The sequence below is a fragment of the Moschus berezovskii genome, chromosome 4 (assembly GCF_049115385.1).
Source record: "Moschus berezovskii isolate FMDL1 chromosome 4, NW_MosBer_1.0, whole genome shotgun sequence".
NCBI classification, from domain to species: Eukaryota; Metazoa; Chordata; class Mammalia; order Artiodactyla; family Moschidae; genus Moschus; species Moschus berezovskii.
The window spans coordinates 23,535,317-23,557,802 of record NC_142463.1 but is presented as its reverse complement, the minus strand read 5'-3'; the positions used below and the strand labels follow the sequence as shown (position 1 = coordinate 23,557,802).

Here is a 22,486-nt window from a genome sequence, read left to right as displayed (position 1 = left end):
TTCCTTCAAGACAGTCGTTAATAACCCTGCGTCAGTGTTCTTTGCTTCAAAAAGGGAATAGACTAGTCTAGAAATACAAGTGCCATCCCCAAAGTTTAAATCCAGTACAATTTTATACTTAGGAAGGGGGGTTTGTGTTATATAGATAATAGATTTACATGTAAAGCTTCCTTCCTTTCTAATGTTTAGATAAATGTGCTACCTTACTTACGTTGATAGGTCCCTCCTAATACCTAGAGGATGTTCCCAAGGCAGTGTCTCAGTAGATCTTCAGGGTGGCCTAAGGAGTCAGCCAAGAGGCCTTTTCATGCCCCTGTTACAGAGAAGGAAACTGAGGCTGGGACTTACCCAGAGTCCCTTGGGGAAGCAGAAGTAGTGCTCACCTCAAACCACATCCCCACTTCCTAGGCGAGTAACGTCCCCACTCCTGGACTCTGCCTTGAGAGGCGCAGTGACACTAAAGGTCACATGTGGTGTGAAACATAAAAAGTTATTAAAATTTTTTATCAAAGAGAAACCCTAACTGTAAAAAAGTGTGATCTTGGAGTGGCAGTGGGAGGGCAAGAGAGAACTGAGATTTTCAGAGAGAAGAAGTGTTTCCTGGTCTTTGCATGAATAATTTTTATTTTCATTGCATTCTGTACACTACATCTTTTGTAAACTTCTTGATGGGGGACAAAGCAAACTTAAAAACAAAATTTCTCCACATCATTATTTTTATTCCCAGGGAAACTGCCTATCTTATATAATCATGAACTTAGTTTAAACTCCAGAAGCCACTCCTAACCCTTGAGGGCAATAAGACACTGAGTTTTGTATCAGTATATGCCTCTTTGGGCTTCCCTGGTGGCTCAGTGGTAAAGAATCTGCCTGCAACGTAGGAGATGCGGGTTCAATCCCTGGGTCAGGAAAATCCCTTAGAGGAGGACTTGGCAACCTACCGCAATATTCTTGCATGAGAAATCTCGTGGACAGAAGAGCCTGGTGGACTATAGTCCATAGGGTTGGAAAGAGTCAGACATGACTGAAGTGACTGAGCCTGCACGCATGCACGTACATGTGCCTCTTTAGTCTTAAAACGCTTAGATAAACTCGGCCCCAACCTGGGTTTCAGTGTCTTGGTCATTCTAGGCACTCCTGTGCCACAGGCCCTGTGCCATCTTGAGGGCCAGCGGCTGGCTCTTCTCTGATCTGAGTCACCTTCTGATCAATGGATTGAACATAAGTCAGCTTAAGCCACAGTTATGCATAAAGCACCCACCCTGTGTTTTACTCTGTGCTCCAGGTACCAGGGGCATCCCGGAAAATTCACATCTGATCAAGCTGTCCCTGACCTGTGAAAGCTTGAGATCCATTCATTAACAAAAGATAAATCCCCAAGAGTATAATAAAAGGCTGTCTACTCTAAGGGGAGTTTGTATGTTTTCATGGAGGTAGTCTAGTCTGGTCTGGTCTAGTCCTTGGAACCAGGCAGGCCTGGTTTCAAACCCAACTTCCCCACTTCCCAGTTCTGTGACTTTGGGAACCTTCTTTCCTTGCTTTCTTCCCTCTTTTCTCCCACAAACACTTACTGGTCTCCACTGTGTGCCAAGCGTTTTGCTTAGTAGGGCTTCCCAGATGACAGTAGTGGTAATGAACCCACCTGCCAATGCAGGAGACCCAAGAGACACAGGTTCAGTCCCTGCATTGGGAAGATCCCCTGGAGCAGGACATGGAGACCCACTCCAGTGTTCGTGCCTGGAGAATCCATGGACAGTAGAGCCTGGTGAGCAACAGTCCATGGGGTCGCAAAGAGTCAGACACAACTAAAGTGACTTAGCAGCAGGTAAAGTTCAATACATTTAAGATACAGCCCTTGTTCTCTGCCCTTGAGGATCTTAAAGTTTGATGTGGGAGAGACAGCCACTGATTCAGTTAGTGCCAGCACAGGGACAGGAGCTCTGCTATGAGACAGTGGAGGAGGGGCACCCGCTGAATTTGGGAGATTGGGGAAGAGAGGTTTCCTAAAGAAAGTGACTTCTAATCTGGAGCCTGATGAATGCATTTTTCTTACTCAGGCAGGAGTGAGTGAGTGGGAAGAGCGAGGTGCAATGTAGGCAGAAGGCACGTCTCTGAACCTTGGTGTTCTCATCTGTAAAACAGAGATAATAACATCCCTCTTACCGCATAGGGATACACAGCATACTATCTGGTATTCTGTTGATGCTATATTACCATAGGCACCTTTTCCCATACCCCTAGGGGGCATCAGACATGGTCTGATTTGGTTTTTAACTCGTCTTCACTAACCAGTCAAGACTATATGACCTTGAACAGGTTTACCAACTTCTCTGCCTCTCAAGATCTTATATTATAGGAGAGAAAGGGGGCTGTATACGTATTTCTTCATTCAGTCAGTTCACATTGACCACATGCTTTCTGAGCCTAGCAACTTGGGGAGACACAAAGAAGATTGAGACCTTGTAGGCTGAGAAGGGCACAGTGATGAAGGTAAACATGTAAGCATGCCATTGAAATGCAGTGAATTTGGTTCTGGGGAAGGGGCTGACATTTGAAGGTGGAACTCTCTCTGGATGAGTCTGGGAAAACATTCTCTGCTGTAACAGCCCCTGTACAGTACACACCTCCAAGAAGCCAATAAATAACAAGGCAGATAAGAGCCAGGAAGGGGCTGAGAGACCATCTTTGAATCTCAGCAGTACATCCTGGTCAGGGGCTGATGTGTGGCCTGGGCTGCACCCTCCTTGCCCCACCCCCCTGAGGACTGGCTCAAGCAGTGCTCTTAGAGGCCCACCCTTGAGTATTTTCTCCTTTCCATGTTTCCAGGAGACCCACCTCAAGGATGCTGGATCATCCACAGGTTCAGTTCAGTTCAGTTCAGTTGCTCAGTCGTGTCCGACTCTTTGCGACCCCATGAATCACAGCACGCCAGGCCTCCCTGTCCATCACCAACTCCCGGAGTTCACTCAAACTCATGTCCATCGAGTCGGTGATGCCTTCCAGCCATCTCATTCTCTGTCGTCCCCATCTCCTCCTGCCCCCAATCCTTCCCAGCATCAGACTTTTTTCCAGTGAGTCAACTCGTCGCATGAGGTGGCCAAAGTATTGGAGTTTCAGCTTTAGCATCAGTCCTTCCAATGAACACCCAGGCCTGATCGCCTTTAGAATGGACTGGTTGGATCTCCTTGTAGTCCAAGGGACTCTCAAGCGTCTTCTCTAGCACCACAGTTCAAAAGCATCAATTCTTCAGCGATCAGCTTTCTTCACAGTCCAACTCTCACAGGTTAGGGATGCTCAATTTTAAAAAGAATAACTGCTGACTCCCCCCAGGCATTGGGATCCTGAAGGCCATAGACGCGAGGGAGCAGAGAGCAGGACCCTGAAGAGGACCTCTGATTGGTGAGAAGGTCCCGCAGCAGCCAGGAGCTGTGATGGTACGCCCGAGGTTAGGGGCAGCAGGATGGTATCAGATGTTTCAGAGACTTCGCTGGATGACTCACTTACTCATTTGTCTACTCATTCTTCTTTCATTCCGCAAATAAACACAAGATATGTTTAACAGAAACATTCTCTAGAACATGGAGTCAAGGAGTGGCAACTGAGCTTAGAGAGGATGCAGGCTATTGCCCTCATGTCGTTGATGAGGAAGCAAGCCCAGAAGGTGTCACAGGTCTATTTCCAAGGGTCTCCTGACACCTGGTTCTGAGAGCCTCTCTCTGGACCCTTGGCCACGTGCCCTTGTATTTCAATGTCATTGACATGGGGGGTGACCCCCAGCCTAATCCCCCAAAGGACATCTCTGTATAAAACAGAGCTTTCCTTTTGTATGATCTTAGCATAGGAGGCAGCCCTCTCTGATGGAAAGGAACTCACCCTCTAACTCTGAAAGTTCCTTCTCTCCCGGCCTCTGTGATGCTGTCAGAATTAAAAGGGGAAGCACATGTAAAGAATACATCACTGTAACCAGCATATTGCAAGTGTTTACTAAATGCCAGGCTCTTTCTCCTTTCGTGCCCTTTCCTGTTTGTCTTCTCCCAAGGAAGTAAATGCCAAGGACACGAAAAGCATGAAGATCTTCTAATTTATAAAATACAGATTTATTTGTGTGTTCATTTATTCTTTCATTCATTTATCATTTTTTTAAGGTTATCCCTTGTGCCAGGATTGTATTAGGTGCTGGAGATACAGGAAGACGGTCCCTTTTGAAAATATTCATGAGCCTAGGGGGTGAGAATGATGTTTATTAAACCAGGGCTTGGCAGACTCAGAGAATTCCAGGGGTGTGAGGGGAAGCAGAGCAGTGAAAGCCAATGACAAGTGTGAGCTCCAGTGTAGGAGAAAGTAAACTCTAGCATCTCTCTTGAGTTCCCCTCAGCCAGAGTCCTTGTTCTTAGAGGTCAGAGACCAAAGCTCAGATGTTACTGTCAGCTTTTAGCACTCTAAGTACCTCTTAATAGATAAAATGGTTTTGGTGTGATTCCGGTACCGTTAGTTCAACTAAGCTTGGAAAAGGCTCAGTGAGGAATGTAGAGGAGGAGACAGAGTCCTTGCCTTCAAGTTGCACACACAGCCCGAGGCGGAGCACAGACTTGCACTCTGGACAGAACTTAGCAAGTGCTGGATCTGCAGGAAGGAGGCAGGAGATGGCTCTAGATTTTGTGTGCTCTTTGTAGGGAAGGTAGGTGGAAATGGTGAATTCTGACCAGAAGAGAAATAGACACTAAGAATAATAACAGTAATTCACATGTACATGACACTTGACAGACTTCAAAGACCTTGACATTTTTATCTCATTGGACTATTCCAGTAGCCTTATTGCAAGGCCAGGTAAGCATTATTATCTCCTTCTGAGAGAGGAGAAGGCAAAAGAAGAGATAATGTCCCTGTTGGCCAGATCACAAGCTGGTTGAAACTTTTGAAGGAGAAAGCCGTTGTGGCCTGCAAATCTGTCTTGGCTCTTTAGAGCTGGGTTTCTATCACCTCTGTTCCCCTCTGGGCTCGTGCCTTGTGTTCTGTCCAAAGTCCGTTAAAATACCAGCTTTGATCTTTAAAATCCTTTGTGGTTGGAGCTGGATTCTTTCAGCACAGGTCTTTGGTGGTGCCTTTGAAAAGCGGCGAATGTCAGCCAAATGCCTCCTGCTGGCTCTCCCCTGTACTGGAGGCAGCGTGGGCTTTGGCAGCAGATAGTACTTGGGTTTGAATCTCAGCTTTCGAATTCTTTAACCACACAACTTGAAGCAAATAATTTAACCCTTCTCAGCATCTCTTTTCTCCTCTGTAAAATGGATATCATAATGCGTACCGTATACAGGCAGGAGAGCTGGTCACTGATTAAGAGGTCAGAAATACTGGAGTTTTGAACACTGGCTTTTCCATATTTTGATTGTGTTACCTTGGGCAAGTTACGTAACTTCCTGGGCCTTAGTTCCTTCATCCATATAGTGGAGTCAATGGCAATACCAGCCACTGTGGTTCTTAAGAGGATTAAATGAGCAAAGACATGTACAAACTTCTGCCCAGGGGCTGGCATATAGTAAATGCTCAGTGCGTCCAACATTAATGATATGGCATCATTTGAGTTTGCACATGAGATAATGTGTGTGCGATGCTTGGCACACCACAGGCGCTCACTGTCCTACAAGAGAGCACAGATGTGGTTGTCTTGGCTTGTCTTAATCTTTGGTCAATCCAGGTCTCCTAACGTCTCCTGGGAATTGCTACTTTCCCTTGTAAGTCCTCAGAAATCATATTGAATTGTCTGTTTTACAGCTACACCTGGACTTGATTTCAGGCTCTCTGGTATATAGTGTATTGAATTCTCCCTCCACCCACTGTTCCAGGGCAGAATTCCATCTTCCTACCTCCAATCCTCAAGCACTCCTTTGGACCCCCTTGATTCTTCAATTTTCTCTTTGTCACAGCTCTCCTCCCAGGGCTTGTTCATCTCAGAGCTCTTTTCCATTTCCTTCAGCCTTCAATTCACTCTCACCAATACACAGGAGGGCTCACAAAAGTTGGGCTTTGAGAAAGGACTGAGAGGATAAGTGGGAGATAGCCCATCAGGTCAGGTTTTCATGTTCCCAGGACCGAGGAGGTCCACAGCCTGCCACTGCCTTGCTTACTAGAGGGCTGGGGCCCAAACTACTGTGTCCTGTGCCTCCTCACCCTGGGCGGCAGGAAAAGGTGTAGCAATGAAAACTAGAATTGTTTCTCTTAAAGATATGGACCATCTTCCCCTTTGAAGGACTTTTTGCACTCTTGACGGGATCAGCATTACCCACAGTTCACCCTAGGTTGTTTTAAGATGCGATTTCAGAGTAGCAGGACAGTCCAGGGGCCTCTTTCCTCTTTCTTCCTAGAGTTCACTTTTCTGGGGCAGTGGGGAGGAGGCTGAGGAACAACTCCAGGCTGTCCCTTTGTTCCTGCTTGGGGAGCGGGCACATGCAGGAGTCACTGGGCTTCTCTCCATTGCCAGAACAGGAAATGTGCTTCTCACTTAAAACAGGGCTTTGCCTGTTGGTCATGGGCTTCAGTGTGGCTGTGTGGCAGGCTTGTTTTCTGCTGGCTTTGCCAGTCTGAGGAAATGGAAGTGGGAGAACTCTGCTTTCAGACAAGGGCTGTCCCCTGTGAACACCTGCTTTGGGCCTGATGCTAGGTGCTTTTTGTAGAAAAAACCACCTCAGCAGTAGATAGGATCACTGGATGAGGAAGCGGGCCCAGAGAGAGGAAATGAATGTCTCAGACAACAGGAGACTGATAAAGATTTGGAGTTATGAGAGAGGCTGGCTTTTTCAGGAACCACAAGACACCCCTGACCGAACTACACAGAGGAGAGGTAGGTAGGAGGGACAGCCAAGGCTGCAAAGGCAGGTGAGAGCCCCTAGAACTGCCCCAGCCCTTACAAAGGTGGACACAGGGGCTTCTCCCTTCGGAGGGGCCTGTAGCCCCTCAACCTCAGAGTTGCCCCTTTGGTCATGGGCTTCAGGGACAGAGGGACAGCCTGGAGCTATCCTTCAGCCCCCTCCCCACTGCCCCAGAAAAGTGAACTCTAGGGAGAAAGAGGAAGGAGGGCCCTGGACTGTCCTGCTACTCTGAAATCGGATCTTAAAACCAAGTAAATCAACCAACCCACGTTTAGCAAAGATGAATCCCATTTAGTTCCTGCTCTGGAACAGCTCATGGCCTGGAGGGGAGAGCCAGCAAGGCCAGAGTCATGGATTGACTTGTTTGGGAGATGTCGGGGCCACCATGAGGGCACTCTGCCTCCCTAAGCCCTGCCCTCGGGCACTCGCTCTGCCCTGTGGCGGCCCTTGAGGAATCTGAGGGCAACCTTTGTGCCTCCTACCCCACTCCTTCGTACCACAGCCCCTCAGTCTTCGCTCCCAGCCAGTTCTGGTCCAGAACCAGAGGCCGTTTCGTGTGTATTCAACACATGTGTGGGGGCCTTCGGCACCCATCTAGCAGGACAGATCCATGCTTTTGTGCATATCCTTGCCATTTGGAATGCTGCCTGGGTCCAGACAGTTGGGGTGGGTGGGAAGTGGCAGGACCACAGATAAAGAGCCAGCCCAGCTTTGACCACCAGCTGGCAGAGGACAGGCTCAGAGCTCCTAGAGGTGAGATGAATCCTGGTGACCCACTGCCTCCCCACTGCACCCCCGGTTCAATTGTGGAGTTCTCCACAGACACCTAGGAAGGCAAAAGAAAGTGAGAGCTGCAGTGTGGGCCCCACAGGGTGGACGTTACGTGAGAAGCCTGTGCAGCCCGAAAATCACAGTTAGCTGAAGGCGTGTAGGGCTGTGGTAAGGGCAAGCCTTTGGAGTCTAGCAACCCTGAATTTTTATTTTTTACTTTCAGCAAATTACTAAGAATTAACTTCTTTCATTCACCAAGTGTTTGATGAGTATTCATTGTGTGCAGGGGACATTGCGCTGGGTGCTGGGATACAGCCGTGATCAGGACAGTGGCTGACCTCAGAGTTTCCATCCTAACCCGGAAGACAGTAAACAAATAATAACTTGATACTGGGGTGTCAAGATTAAAAGATTTTTTTTTAAAATAGTTATTGTGATGTAAAATTGGCTTCCCTGGTAGCTCAGCAGTAAAGAATCTGCCTGCCAGTGCAGAAGACATGGATTCAGTCCCTGGGCTGGGAAGATCCCCTGGAGAAGGAAATGGCAACCGACTCCGGTATTCCTGCCTGGGAAATCCCATGGACAGAGGAGCCTGGTGGGGTACAGTTCATGGGATCGCAAAGAGTCAGACATGACAGCAACTAAACAACAGCAACAACAAGTAATAAAGGTGTTCAGTAGGTGTCAGTCACCTTTCCTCTTCAAGGAGAAGCAAACATGTCCTTCGAAACAGTCCTCTACAGTTCTCTAATGTGGGTAAAATACCTTGACCACACGACTGGGGACCTGGGCCCACTCCTGCCACCCCTGTCTTGCTGGGCTTCTGCCCCATAGAGAGGGGGCTCTCTGGGTCCATTCCAGCTCTGCTGCTCTAGAGTTTTGACTCCCCAAGGGACCAGCCCCACCGTGGGGGTGGGAGTGGGACATCCGCATGAGCTGCAGGGGTCTTGCCCAATCCGGTCTTTAGGGCTGGAATGGCCTCTCCTGCCTCTGCCTAGCAAAGCCTACTCTAGCCCTCATCCACAGAGAACCCTCAGAAAACGGGGAAGGTCAGGGGAAGGACCCCAAGGAGCTGGTGCTGACAGTGATCCCATTGCCCTGCCCGACCATCCAGCCATCTTCCCTCGACCTTATCTCAAATTCTAGGCAGAGCTCACCTCTTCCTTAAGGCCTTCCAGGGTCCCTGAGCCCATGGTAATCTCTCTGCAAACCTGTGCAGATCAGGACGCTGCCCACATCCTGGTCAATCAGTGAGCCTCCATAATGTGCCACTTGCCTTCCCCGTGTGACAATAATTATCCCACTCCAACCCGTACGGCCAGCTCCAAGCCCCAGCCCAGAGGTTTGTGACTGTCCTTCTGAAGCCTTCCTAGTCTCCTCCGGGTATAGCACCTCCTCCTCTGCTTCTATGCCCAAGTCTTTATCCTTACTCTTGTCAGGATGGTAATAATGGTCTGTGGTCTGTCTCTTTCCACTACTGGACAGGACATCATTTGAAGGTACCTAGCTCAGGGCTGGCACTTAGTGGGTGCCTAATAGATACTCAAAACAAAACCAGAAGCTGACTGTGGCTCAGATCATGAACTCCTTATTGCCAAATTCAGACTGAAATTGAAGAAAGTAGGGAAAACCGCTAGACCATTCAGATATGACCTAAATCAAATCCCTTATGATTATACAGTGGAAGTGAGAAATAGATTTAAGGGACTAGATCTGATAGAGTGCCTGATGAACTCTGGACAGAGGTTTGTGATATTTTACAGGAGACAGGGACCAAGATCATCCCCATGGAAAAGAAATGCAAAAAAGCAAAATGACTGTCTGAGGAGGCCTTACAAATAGCTGTGAAAAGAAGAGAAGCGAAAAGCAAAGGAAAAAAGGAAAGATATAAGCATCTGAATGCAGAGTTCCAAAGAATAGCAAGGAGAGATAAGAAAGCCTTCCTCAGTGATCAATGCAAAGAAATAGAGGAAAACAACAGAATAGGAAAAACAAGAGATCTCTTCAAGAAAATTAGAGATTCCAAGGGAACATTTCATGCAAAGATGGGCTCGATAAAGGACAGAAATGGTATGGACCTAACAGAAGCAGAAGATATTAAGAAGAGGTGGCAATAATACACAGAAGAACTGTACAAAAAAGATCTTCACGACCAAGATAGTCATGATAACGTGATCACTGACCTAGAGCCAGACATCTTGGAATGTGAAGTCAAATGGGCCTTAGAAAGCATCACTACGAACAAAGCTAGTGGAGGTGATGGAATTCCAGTTGAGCTATTTCAAATCTTGAAAGATGATGCTGTGAAAGTGCTGCACTCAATATGCCAGCAAATTTGGAAAACTCAGCAGTGGCCACAGGACTGGAAGAGGTCAGTCTTCATTCCAATCCCAAAGAAAGGCAATGCCAAAGAATGCTCAAACTACCACAAAATTGCACTCATCTCACACGCTAGTAAAGTTATGCTCAAAATTCTCCAAGCCAGGCTTCAGCAATATGTGAACCGTGAACTCCCAGATGTTCAAGCTGGATTTAGAAAAGGCAGAGGAGCCAGAGATCAAATTGCCAACATCTGCTGGATCATGGAGAAAGCAAGAGAGTTCCAGAAAATCATCTATTTCTGCTTCATTGACTATGCCAAAGCCTTTGACTGTGTGGATCACAATAAACTGTGGAAAATTCTGAAAGAGATGGGAATACCAGACCACCTGACCTGCCTCTTGAGGAACCTGTATGCAGGTCAGGAAGCAACAGTCAGAACTGTACATGGAACAACAGACTGGTTCCAAATAGGAAAAGGAATACGTCAAGGCTGTATATTGTCACCTTGCTTATTTAACTTATATGCAGAGTACATCATGAGAAACGCTGGGCTGGAAGAAGCACAAGCTGGAATCAAGATTGCTGGGAGAAATATCAATAACCTCAGATATGCAGATGACACTACCCTTATGGCAGAAAGTGAAGAGGAACTCAAAAGCCTCTTGATGAAAGTGAAAGAGGAGAGTGAAAAGGTTGGCTTGAAGCTCAACATTCAGAAAATGAAGATCATGGCATCTGGTCCCATCACTTCATGGGAAATAGATGGAAACAGTGTCAGACTTTATTTTTTTGGGCTCCAAAATCACTGCAGATGCTGATTGCAGCCAGGAAATTAAAAGATGCTTATTCCTTGGAAGGAAAGTTATGACCAACCTAGATAGCATTATTAAAAAGCAGAGACATTACTTTGCCAACAAAGGTCCGTCTAGTCAAGGCTATGGTTTTTCCCGTGGTCATGTATGGATGTGAGAGTTGGACTGTGAAGAAAGGTGATCGCCGAAGAATTGATGCTTTTGAACTGTGGTGCTGGAGAAGACTCTTGAGAGTCCCTTGGACTGCAAGGAGATCCAACCAGTCCATTCTAAAGGAGATCAATCCTGGGTGTTCATTGGAAAGACTGATGCTAAAGCTGAAACTGCAATACTTTGGCCACCTCTTGTGACGAGTTGACTCACTTGAAAAGACTCTGATGCTGGGAAAGGTTGGGGGCGGGAGGAGACGGGGACGACAGAGAATGAGATGGCTGGATGGCATCACCGACTCGATGGACATGAGTTTGAGTGAACTCCGGGAGTTGGTGATGGACAGGGAGGCCTGGCGTGCTGTGATTCATGGGGTTGCAAGGAGTCGGACACGACTGAGCGACTGAACTGAACTGAACTGAACTGAACTGAAGGAATGAGCCCAGGTTTGTCCCTGCCCTCACTGGACGCGCAGTGGGGCTAAGAACCATATGCATAGCTGTGACAACAGGTGAGAGTGGCGATGCGTTCTAAGAAAGACCCAACTGCCCAGCTGTGGGCCATCTCCCATCTCTTTCCAAGGCCTCTGTGTATCTCCTTCATTGCTGCTAGCTCTTCCCATGCTCAGCTCCTTTTCAACAAGTTTTTTTGACAAACCCAGTGTGCCTCTGGGCCACCAAAGTAGGCATATGCTTTAAGGATTTTGATTTGATTTTTTGATTCACTTTATATTTAGGAAGAAACTAGAATTATACCAATAGCAGAGAAAGGTCCTATTCATTTGCAGGAATAAATGAAAGACTTTAATACTTTTCAAGAGAAAATATAATATTATTAGCCTTTTTGTTTCAACAGAAGTCAGAATTGATTTTTAGTGTTCAAACATACATATTTTGGAGAAATGGGTGATTTTTAAGCCTCCTGTCTGTGGACAGAGGAGTTGCAGCAAAGAGTCGGACATGATTGAACACGCAAATAGAACATAAGCATCAACTTCTTAGAAAGATTTTCAGGAAGAATGGCGTTAGTCCAGTTAAGCTAGACGAGAATAGAGAATGTTATAGTTTCATTTATCTGTTGTGCCAGCAAACATTTACCAAGCCCCTTACTGTGTGCCATGATTCCCATTTTATGGGAGAGGCCTCTGGGGCTTAAAAAGGTAAAGGAAATAATAGACCCAGGATTTGCAGCAGGTTTTCTAGCATTGAATCCAGTGTTTGTCTATCAACTCACAGCTATTTGTATGCAGTATAATGAGAGTTTCACGTGTTATATTCTCAACGTCTCCAGAATTGGTGCATGCTGTATTTGTCTCCGGGTCCCCAGTGCCTCTTCCAGGGCTGGATCTTGGTATGCAGTCAGGGATTGTGTGATGAATGGGCTCGTGAATGACTGAATGAAAACACAAGCACTGTCTTTTATACTCTTTCAAAAGCTTTTTTTTACCCAGCTGAGAGGTTTCTCTCCATGGAAGGTATATTTTCTCCAAAATAAACCTGAAGTGGATCAAAAGGCTTTTTTTTTTTTTTTTGATTCCTACTCTTCCCACAAAGTGAAAAAAAGTTGCTTTGTTACTTAAAATATCTGCACCAGATCGTGCAGTGCCGTCTCTTAGCACAAGTGCTTATTATCGTGGCTAATTTGGTCACATGTGTTTGAAGGAGAACAATGCCTCAGAAAATTTTAAAAGCAAAACAGCAATCTGAAGCATTTGTTGTAATGAGATGTAAATTGCCAGCATCGTAGTGGAGCCGACTAAAATTTGCAGTGAAGTGTTTTTCTCCCCCTTTTAAATTAAAAGCACTGGAGGCCCTCCCTCCTCTCTGGGAAGAAACCACACGCTTTTTGTTCTTTTTCTTTCTGATTCTGTACTACTAAACATGCCGCTTTATTGATTGAGTCACCCCTTCATTCATCTGCACTTTCGGAGCCTGTGTCTGAGCCTCCGTTGTGCCCCTGCCTCGCACTCTGGAGGCTATTGGCACTCCCCATTTTGCAGGTAGGAAAGCTGAGGCCCAGAGAGGTGAAGGAGATGTGTCTCAGGAGTCACACCCGGGTCTCCTGACGAACCACTTACAGGAGGAGCCTTTGGTTGGTCTGTCCTCCTCGCTGAGACACCAGGTCCTTCTGTATACAGTGCCAGAGGAGGCAGTGGCAGAGAGCAGTGCTAATCCCTGGCAGCCACCAGGTATTAAATGTGCTGATTGGGGATGTTAGGAAATAGAGTTCCTTGAGAGCTTGGGAGCAGGAAGATCCCATTACAATAGGCTCAGCATTCGACGAAACTCTGAGCAAATTGGCAGAGGGGAGCCTAGTGTGGGTGTGTGTGCCATGAGAGCCTGAACACCTGCTCTGGGCCAGGCCCGTGCCAAGGACTTGGGGCAAAAGAAGACCAGCGGGGCCCTGGTTCCCAGGGATTAGCAGTGACTAACTTGAGCACCCAAATATGACCCCCGCCTGGGGCAGGAGCAGGGGTGGGGTGGGGCTGGTGAGCCACCATTTACTGAGCACCCGCTCTGTGCCAGAGTCCGTGTGAATCGTGACACACATGAGGTTAACTCCTTTATGCTGCAGCCTGGCTGAGTCACTGCTGTCATTCCTCCTTTCAAGATGAGGCAACACGTGTCAGAAAGGTTGAGTAATTAGTGATGTGTAAAATTACCTGTTGACAACTGAATTGGAACCAGGCGCTGTGTTGAGCCCTGGTCTCTAACATAAAAAGACACGGTCTGTGTCTGCCCTCAGGCCTCACAGTCTAGTGGGGGTGGCAGAGAGAGAAGTAGATGAGTGCGGCTAACTATTGCGGGGGGAGGAGGGAGTCCCAGGGACCTGGCTAGGCAGGCCACTAGGGAGCAGAGTCTGCCTTAGAAGAGAGGACCAGTGAGGGTGGAGCCAGAGAGGTGACCCTTTGCCCTCAGCTCCTGCTCCTCATGTGTCCCTGTCCGCTCCCCTGGCTGGATGTTTCCAGTTTCCATTTTACAGCCCTGACTTCTACTTCCTGGGCTGCAAAAAGGTTACAGGTATTTGTTCTCAAACATCCCATTGATCCCAGGCACCTCCACTCAGCAGCAGGGCTTTATTTCAGAATCTCTGCCTCAGCCCATTTAAGTCTCTTTCTTGCCCACAACTCTCTCTCTCCTCTCATGTTATGAAGAATTTACTGAGAGCCTGCACTGTGCCAGACATTGCCCTAGGTGCCAAGATTACAAAGAGAGTGAAACTTTACCCTTGAAGAGCTTCACAGTTTGATGTGGACAGCAGACAGATTGGTAGATGATTCCAAATATAATTTGCTGGAAGTATTTACGATTTAGACACCCCCTGCCTGGTAGTGATTAGAGCAAGGCCTCACGAAGGAGACACCTAAGCTCTGTTCTGCAGTCTGACCAGAGTCTTGACAGGCAGATGAGATGGCCTTCATGGCCAGAACAGTAGCACGTCCAAAGGCTCAGAGGCTTGGGACAACACAGCACCTGAGGGACAGCATCTGGGGAGAGCAGGAATTGAGCCCCAGAGATCAGGAAGAAGCTGATTATATTCAGAGTCTTAAGGAGGCTATGGTACACAACTTAATTTTGAGGGTAGTAGGAGCCTAAGCCGGGAAAGATTTGGTTGTGAGTAAATTTCTTTGGCAGCTGTTGTGGCGGTAAATGGACAAGAACTAGACTGAAGTCAGAGCTGAGCTGGGTTCGTTTCCTTGTCCACCATCTTCCTCTCATAGGAGGAAAAGGAGGCTTTAGAGCAGGGACACTGTCTTTTCCTAAGATGACCTGTGCTCCATTGGCTGCACGGCTCCATTCCTTTATCTTGCTGCTGAATGTCAGAGCGGGAAGAGACCTCAGGTGCCAACTCAGCCATGCCCTTTGGGGAAAGCCAAAGTAATTGCTTCTTCCCTGACCTAAGAAAAGATCAGATGCTCCACTTGAGTTTGCTTATATCTCAGAAATACAACCGAGATCTCATACAGAGAGGAGAAACTATGGCATCTGCTTCTGAAACTTTATTCATTCATTCTTGCCATTCTTTTGTTCATTTAGCAAACAGAGAACACCTCCTCATGCCAGGGGCTGGGGACAAAGAAGAGAAAGCCTTTGGCCCAGCTCTTGAGCAGGTCACAGAGCATTGGGAGACGCTCCGAGAGAGCCTTCGGCCCAGCTCTTGAGCAGGTCACAGAGCATTGGGAGATGCTCCGAGAGAGCCTTCGGCCCAGCTCTTGAGCAGGTCACAGAGCATTGGGAGGAGCCTTCGGCCCAGCTCTTGAGCAGGTCACAGGGAATTGGGAGATGCTCCGAGAATGGTGACGATGCTGTCAATCCCTCACTGACAGCCTGTGCGTCCACAGTTCACTCGCCTGTGGTCACACAATTAAAATATCGCCAAACTAGGAATAAGACCTGAACTCGGTCTCCCGAGATGAACCCTGCTTTTCAGTGAGCTCTGTGCCGCTCCCCAGCCTCGCTGCATTCAGCTGTGTGCCTTCACACTTCGTAGAGCTTCTCAGGGGCCACGAGTGGTAAAGAACACGCCTGCCAATGCAGGAGACTGGTTCCGTTCCGTTCCGTCGCTCAGTCGTGTCCGACTCTTTGCGACCCCGTGGACTGTAGCCTGCCAGGCTTCTCCGTCCATGGGATTCTCCAGGCAAGAATACTGGAGTGGGTTACCGTTTCCTTCTCCAGGGGATCTTCCCGACCCAGGGATTGAACCTGGGTCTCCCGCATTGGAGGCAGACGCTTTTAACCTCTGAGCCACCATTTGATCCCTGGGTCAGGAAGATCCCCTGGAGGAGGGCGTAGCAACCCAGCCCAGTATTCTTGCCAGGAGAATCCTATGGACAGAGGAGTCTAGTGGACTCTAGGATCCATCGGGTCGCACAGAGTCAGACACAACTGAAGTGACTGAGATGCTCTCATGTGCTGAGCACGCACATGTGCACCTACATTGTTGGAGACTTCAGAGATCTGTCTTGCAGCTACCAGCAACTCAGAAGTGGTTTTATCGGTCTAGGAAGCCCTATCGTGAGGAATGTTTGTAACAAAATCACCAACACCTTCCTCACTACCAGCCAAAGCCAAGGGTATGGCAGTTTAGCACCGTAAATTGCAGCCAGGTTGTTGGTGAGGGCTTTGGCACAGAAACAGCTCCATACCAAGAGGCCCACATGGTAAGAATAACAGAAGGCTGGACCATGAAACTCACTGGTGACTTCAGTTACGTGCACGGTCCTGGGGACCGGCTTTGGCAGTAGCTGAATTTCTGATCCCAGTTAACTCCTGAAATACTTGCATAGGGAGAATTTCCAGGATGCCAAAACTCTCCGTTGGCCTTTGGATTTGCTCGCCTATAAAAGTTAATCAAGTTATCCGGCCTTACCCTGTTTTTCTGCCCTTTGGTAATCAAGACACAACAGGCGATTTGAAAAATAGTCCATCATTTTAGAAAGCTAATGGAGAGAAAAAAAGTCCTCCTTAGAAACCACCACCATTTATCTCCTGCCTTTTACTGTTTAAACCGTACATGATTTGTGTTGATTGCATTAAAATAAAAATCAGGATAGCTGCCGGTTCAGGCAATCAGGGGCTTAATCTGTATTGTACTTTAATTTCTTGGTTGAAATGTGCCTGACTAGATACTAGGTCTTGGGCGGGGGAGGCCTTTGCATTTCTCCCCCTGCCTTCCTATCTTCTGCTGTGGCCTACTTCACGTAGGCTACAGAGAGGGGGTTTTGGCAAATACACAGTTTGCATACTGCAGTCATTGCTACCCTGTCTCCACTCCAGTCTTAAAAGGACCTTTTTCCCCTGCAGGAAGTTGAATCCCTTGCATTTTCATTCAGACAGTGACACCCTAGAAGACTGTTTCTCATTCATGTTTAATTAGAATCTAGTCCATTCTTGTCTTCTACCTTTTCCCCTGTGATGTTCATACCTCATATTATTTTCAAGCTGGGATTTAAGTGTAGTCCAATGGACAAAAATAAGCCAGCATATTTTTTTGTGTGTGCCACTATGTGCTGACAGATGCATAGTTAAAATATTTGCCTTTGATTTTCCTTGGAGTTCTAGACAGATCTCTTTTCTTAACTGCCTAGGTCCCGCCATTGACTTGGAAAAAGTAAAGTCAGAATGTCTCGAGCCCGAGCCGGAGTTACGGAGCACTTTCAGTGAGGAAGCAAATACGTCGTCCTATTACCCCGCTCCTGCACCTGTCATGGACAAGTATATCCTAGACAATGGCAAGGTAGTGTTTCAAGCTCACTCTCCATTCCCTACAAGCGTTGGTTAGTCAGTGCGAAGGTGGAGGGTATGGTGGGAGCTTCCCGAGCTACAACGACCGCTTGGCCTTCAGGCCTAGCCCTGTGACTGCTTCCAGAATCCATGTGCTGTAATCAGTGGAGCTTTACTAGAACTTTTTCTCTTCTTTTGTTTTTTTTGGTAAATATTGGGCCAAAGCAACTTTAAATCTAAACTGACATTTAAAAATAGCTTGTTAGTGAGAAAGATAATTTAAAATGATAACCTGATGAAACCAGATGCATAAAATGTATAAGGTGATCTGGAGATGAGGTATCGGATTTACGGAAACGGCTGTGACTGAGCAGTTATTCATTCATTGTTTGCAAAGTACCTGTGTGCTGTCAGTCCTACCCTAACCCTAAATGACGGCATACAGAGGTGAATGGGACATGCTCCTTACCCCTAAGCTGCTTTCAAGTTGTACATTCAGCTTGGTTAGCCCACAGTCCTAGGACCACATAGAACTCCTCAGATTTTTTTTGTAAGACTTGAAAAAAAAGTTATGAAAGAAAACTTAAGCACTATTAGTAGTTACATTAGTGCAGGGAGGAAAGCCTTTGGAAGTCTTAAAGTCACATATATGACATAGCAGCAGGGCAAGGAGAAGACTTCTAATATTCTTCCTACATCCAAATGAATTTATCTTGGAGGAAGTATACTAGCTCTCTTTGTCTCGGCACTGGTCATATTCAGTTTTACTATAATAGTCTTTGCCACCGTGGTATGCATTATAGACACCACCTCCCCTTCTCCCCAGAGACTCATCTCTATCAGTCTGTTTTTTTTTGCCTTATGCTTCAAAAGGTCTCTGTTTATCCAGTATCGTTCCCCAGTGGGTTGATGAGAAAGGAAAGGTTGTTTTATTTGGGTTTCTCCAGATACATCCCTGCAGCTGGCCAGGCTGAGCCAAAGCAAGCATTGTCAAGCCAAGGAAATGAAACTTGGTCTTGAGGGCTCCCTTGGATATGCTGCCCTCCTCTTCCTATCCATGAGCCCTCGACTCCCTCAGAGCACTTCCTCCCCTGCAGAGGCAGAACTGATGGGTCAAACTATAGGCCTGTGCTGCCCTGCCTTGCTGCAACCTACAGGCTTTAAGAATCTGCTTTCCTGGGAAGAGGTGGCATGACAGAGTGGAAGTAGGCAGCCTGGAGCCTGAGTTTAAGCTTAACTCTTTGTTCTACCTGTGTGACTCTGAGTGGGGGCTTCCCTTCTCTGGGCCTCAGCGTCTCTAGCTGTGCCAGGTAGGATCAGATTAATGCTCTCCTTAGCCATTAAAAATGACTTAAACTGTGTATCTAACTTTGGTGAACCTTCAGCAGTTAGAGATAAAGAAAAGACTTTTCTGTCTTCGTTGATTTCTTTTTAGGCACAGTCACGTAGTGGAATGACTACAGACTTTTTCTTCAAGTAGCTTCTAAGAGAAATCTATTTCTCTCTTGCTTTAAAGACCGATGGACAGTTTCTGGGCATTATCAGGGTCTGTTTTGAAAGGATCATTTTCCCTCCAGGAGATTGTGTCTCTCAAATGTCATTTGATTTTTTTCATACTCAAGCTGCACAACCTGTCTTGAAAGTGCCAAGTTTGTTTTATCATTGATTATGGCCAATATGTTGCTATAAAACTAACTGACTTTTGTTTCCACCAATTTATAGTCAAAGAAATTGATTAAGGGAGGGGAAGGAAGCGTACATCCTGGAAATGCACGGCAGCTTGCTTAGAACAGCAGTCCCCCACATCCCATTATTATTCTTGGCTCTGCTGTCCTTTCAGACCCTTCCTTCTTTCTGCTTCGATCTCTGTGACGCCCAGAGCATGGGAATGAGGTCTGTTTCCTAGTAGGAAACTGGATTTGTCCTCCAGAACATTTCACAAAGGCATTCTTTGATCAAGTCCCATCCTACCAGATGCCGTATTTTTAATAGCCTCCCTTGAAAGCATTAAGGCTAACATTTCGGTCCAATAGTGAACTGTGGTTTATGTGAGTAAGGGCTTGCCATAAAAGTTACTTTCTGATTTGGCTCAAGCGCATCTCTTTTCTTTTGTCTTAAGATATTTTATTTCAAAAACTCATTGAATCGTAAATCTTCAAAGACCATCAAAGTTTAAATAGTATAATTTATACACGGGATGGATGGGGAAATACATCCAGAAGAGGGGCTTGTCTCCAGCTGTACACCAGCGCAGAGGCAGGCAAGAACTAGAAGCCAGGTCACCTGGCTCTCAGGCTAGTGCTCTTTCCAGTCTGTTCTGCTATATCCTTGAAAGCGGGGTGTCACTCCAGGTGACCCTGAGCTCTGTTGACCTCAGGAACCCTTGTCCCAAATGCCCCAGCCTGTTCCTGTGGTCAGTCTTACCCAGGACTGTTTCTTTCTGTGCTGCATAGCTGGCGTTGTACTCGAGTGCATGTCAGAAAATATTTTCTTCTTCAAGGAACAGCAGCTCATCTGAACTGAAAGCCAGTGCCATTAAGACATATTAAATATGTGCATCAGTTTGTTACAGCTTTGTGTTCAGACTGGTCTGGGCCACTTTGTAGGGGACGAAAGAGGCAAAGCCTGGACCTCTCCCCATGGAGATGGACTGTGAAGGTAGTGAGGGCTCTTAGTAAGTTAGAAATTCAGAGTGGGGAGAACTTAGCCCAAGAGTAGTGAAGGAGGTTTTCTTTCACTGGGGGCTGGGGTTTAGAATATTGTCAGGCTTAAAGAGCTGTAAGGGAAGGCTTTCATGTCTGGGTGCGGGAGAGGCATGAACAGAGCATAGATGGGGGAGAAGGCAGCAAAAGTAACAGTTTCGGGTTGTGCGCTGCCCTCCTAAAATTGTGCTCGTGTTATCTCATTTATCTTCGAAATAGCTCTTTCTTCAGATGGCAATCTGCCTCTGGTACAGCTGAGGAAAGAAAGGCTCAGAGAGGTAGAGTGACTAGCCCAAGGTACCCAGCTGGTAGGTAGAAGGGCTCGGATTCACACAGAGAGGAGACTCCAGAGCCTGTCCTTTTTCTGTCACCAGACACTGGATGTAGGAAAAAATGAGTGAGTTTAGGGACATCGTTGAATGGTAGACATGCTATGCTTAATAGGTTGAATGGAAACAGGATTCTAGAGGACCTTTAAAAGCGACTGAGGACGTTGCATTTGATGTGACAGAAAACGGGGGGCCGTTCAAGATCCCAGAGGGTTAACATAAAAACCCAGTTGAAAGACTGCGAAAGTCATCTAGTCAAGGAAGGAAAGCTGTGTTTAGGGAATTGATGTGGCAGTGTTTACAGCGTGGGTTGGTCGGGGCAGGGAATGGGGTCAGGAAGGCCAGCCGGTGGCTTTTCTCCAGGTTTCCCTGACTGCAGTGTGACCCACAGTGGGTGCTGGCCAGCAGAGTGGCCGGGCAGGTGCAGAGGGAGGCTCAGGAGGAAAGCCAGATGAACATAAATCTGCTCTGTTTCCACCACATCAGCACCACCATGACACCGGCAGCTGCAGGAGGCCAAGAGTGTGGGCTGCAGGGTCATACAGATTTAGAGTTGAACCTTGATTCCTAAAGTTTCTGATAGTATGTCTTAGGAAAACTAATTAGTCCTTCTGAATCTCTGTCCCTGTCTGTAAATATTTCTCCCTGTTTCCATCTCTTAAGGTCATTATGTTTATAACTAAATTAAGAGTGGAATACCTATTCATAGTGGGTACTCAAGGAAATATCAGTGTCCCCTTTCTCTTGTAGAAGAACACTGACCAAGATAACTACCGCCTCTCTTTAAAGAACGATAAATTAAAAGGTTGTAGGAAGACAAGGCTTGAGTAGAAAAGTGCAAAGATCTTTGGAAAATCGAAGTTGCCCTCCATCTCCAAGGGTTTCTGTTTCAGTGTTAAATCTAATTCGCATCCTTTGTCTTCTCCTATCTCAGGAAGCTTGCATGGGTAGCCACAGAGAGTCATCCAGGGAGGTGACTTGGGGTCCAACAGGGAACAGGAGGAACCTAGTCGCCAGCAGGCCTGATCTGGTACACAGACTGCCCACCTGCAGTTCAGGCTACAGAGAAAAGGCGAGACTCGACCTTGGGTGGATGTTGCCCAGCAGCCCCAGGCTAACACATCCCACTCAAGGGCTGCTTATCTTCCTGAGCTGTGTGAGCAGAGTTGCAGCGCTGAGGTTTGCAGCACAGGGAGGCCAGGTGAATCTGGTTATCTGATATGGTGCCTGCAGAGATCTGAATGATCTTTTGAGCAAAAGGAAGTGAAGTTGGATGTGGCAGTGTTAGATTGTTTACCTACTGGCATTTGTGGGTGGGCTGTGTTGCTCTATTTTCTCTTGTTCACGGTCTGAAGATACCAGTAATTGGTGAAGGAAGAAGCGTTGCTGGTTGACCTGTCTGCCCATCTGTGCATGCCCACTGTGCTTTCCAAGTCCATCTTCAGTAGAGAGCTCTTCAGATATCTCTGAACCCTGAGTCCTGCCAGTCCGCCGTCAGTCTGGGTGTATGTCTGCTGTCTGTCAGACCAGGACTCTCCCAGGATATTTCCTGACCATGCAAGGCCCACGACTGACGGTCTCTGAAGAGAAGGACCTCGGCAGGGACTTTCCAGTCCCCTCAGAAATGTAACTCATCAGTGGCTGCCCCTCCCACTGTTCCCACAGAGGCCACGTCTGCCCTCCGTGGACTCGGTAGAAACGCAGCATGAATGGCAAGGTGCAAGGTCAAAGTCGGAACTTCATTTTTAAATGATTAACATCAACAAATGGTTTTTAAGTTGTTAAAAGAGCCAGAAAGGAAAAGGAACTCTCAAAGCTCCTTGCTAGATTATTCAGGGACATCTGCGTTTATGGACTCTACTCTCAAACTTTGAGCGCTTCCCTTATAAGGAACAGAAGGTTGTGTTTTGTTCTGTGTGCCATCAGAATCAGACCAGGGACACAGTGGTTGTGTTTAATTTGTTAAAATCATAGGTTTTCTGAGCCAGAAGGGACTTAGGTGAAATCTTACTCTCCCTGCTCAGTTCCCAAAAACTGAAGCCAGAGACAGAAAGAACATGCATACACACTCCGCTACTGGCAGGACCTGGGCAGTTTCCCTCCCCACTCCAGCAGCTGTGGCTGCCACACCCCACTGTACCCTGGAGTCACCTAGAGACCCCCACCCAGACAACATAAATCCACTCTGCAACTTCATAGTTGAGTGACTTTTCAAAAGTGGCTTTATCTCCCCAACCTGGTTTTTCTACCTGAAATGAAAATAGTGTCCCAACACTTCTTCCAGGGTTGCTGTGAAGATCTGAGAGAGTAAAT

General features: G+C 47.1%; 2 protein-coding genes across 2 annotated transcripts in view; both read left to right on the top strand.

Annotated features, from left to right (window-relative positions):
• The window catches only part of AGBL4 (AGBL carboxypeptidase 4), a 1,400,873-nt gene that overhangs the window by 1,159,435 nt on the left and 218,952 nt on the right, over positions 1-22,486 (top strand). The gene's annotated exons all lie outside the window — the stretch shown is intronic.
• BEND5 (BEN domain containing 5) overlaps positions 1-22,486 on the top strand; it is a 51,640-nt gene that overhangs the window by 18,930 nt on the left and 10,224 nt on the right. Inside the window, exon 4 of the mRNA XM_055402924.2 lies at positions 17,007-17,155. Coding sequence (XP_055258899.1) covers positions 17,007-17,155 — 149 coding nt within the window. The remainder of the gene's footprint in view (positions 1-17,006; positions 17,156-22,486) is intronic.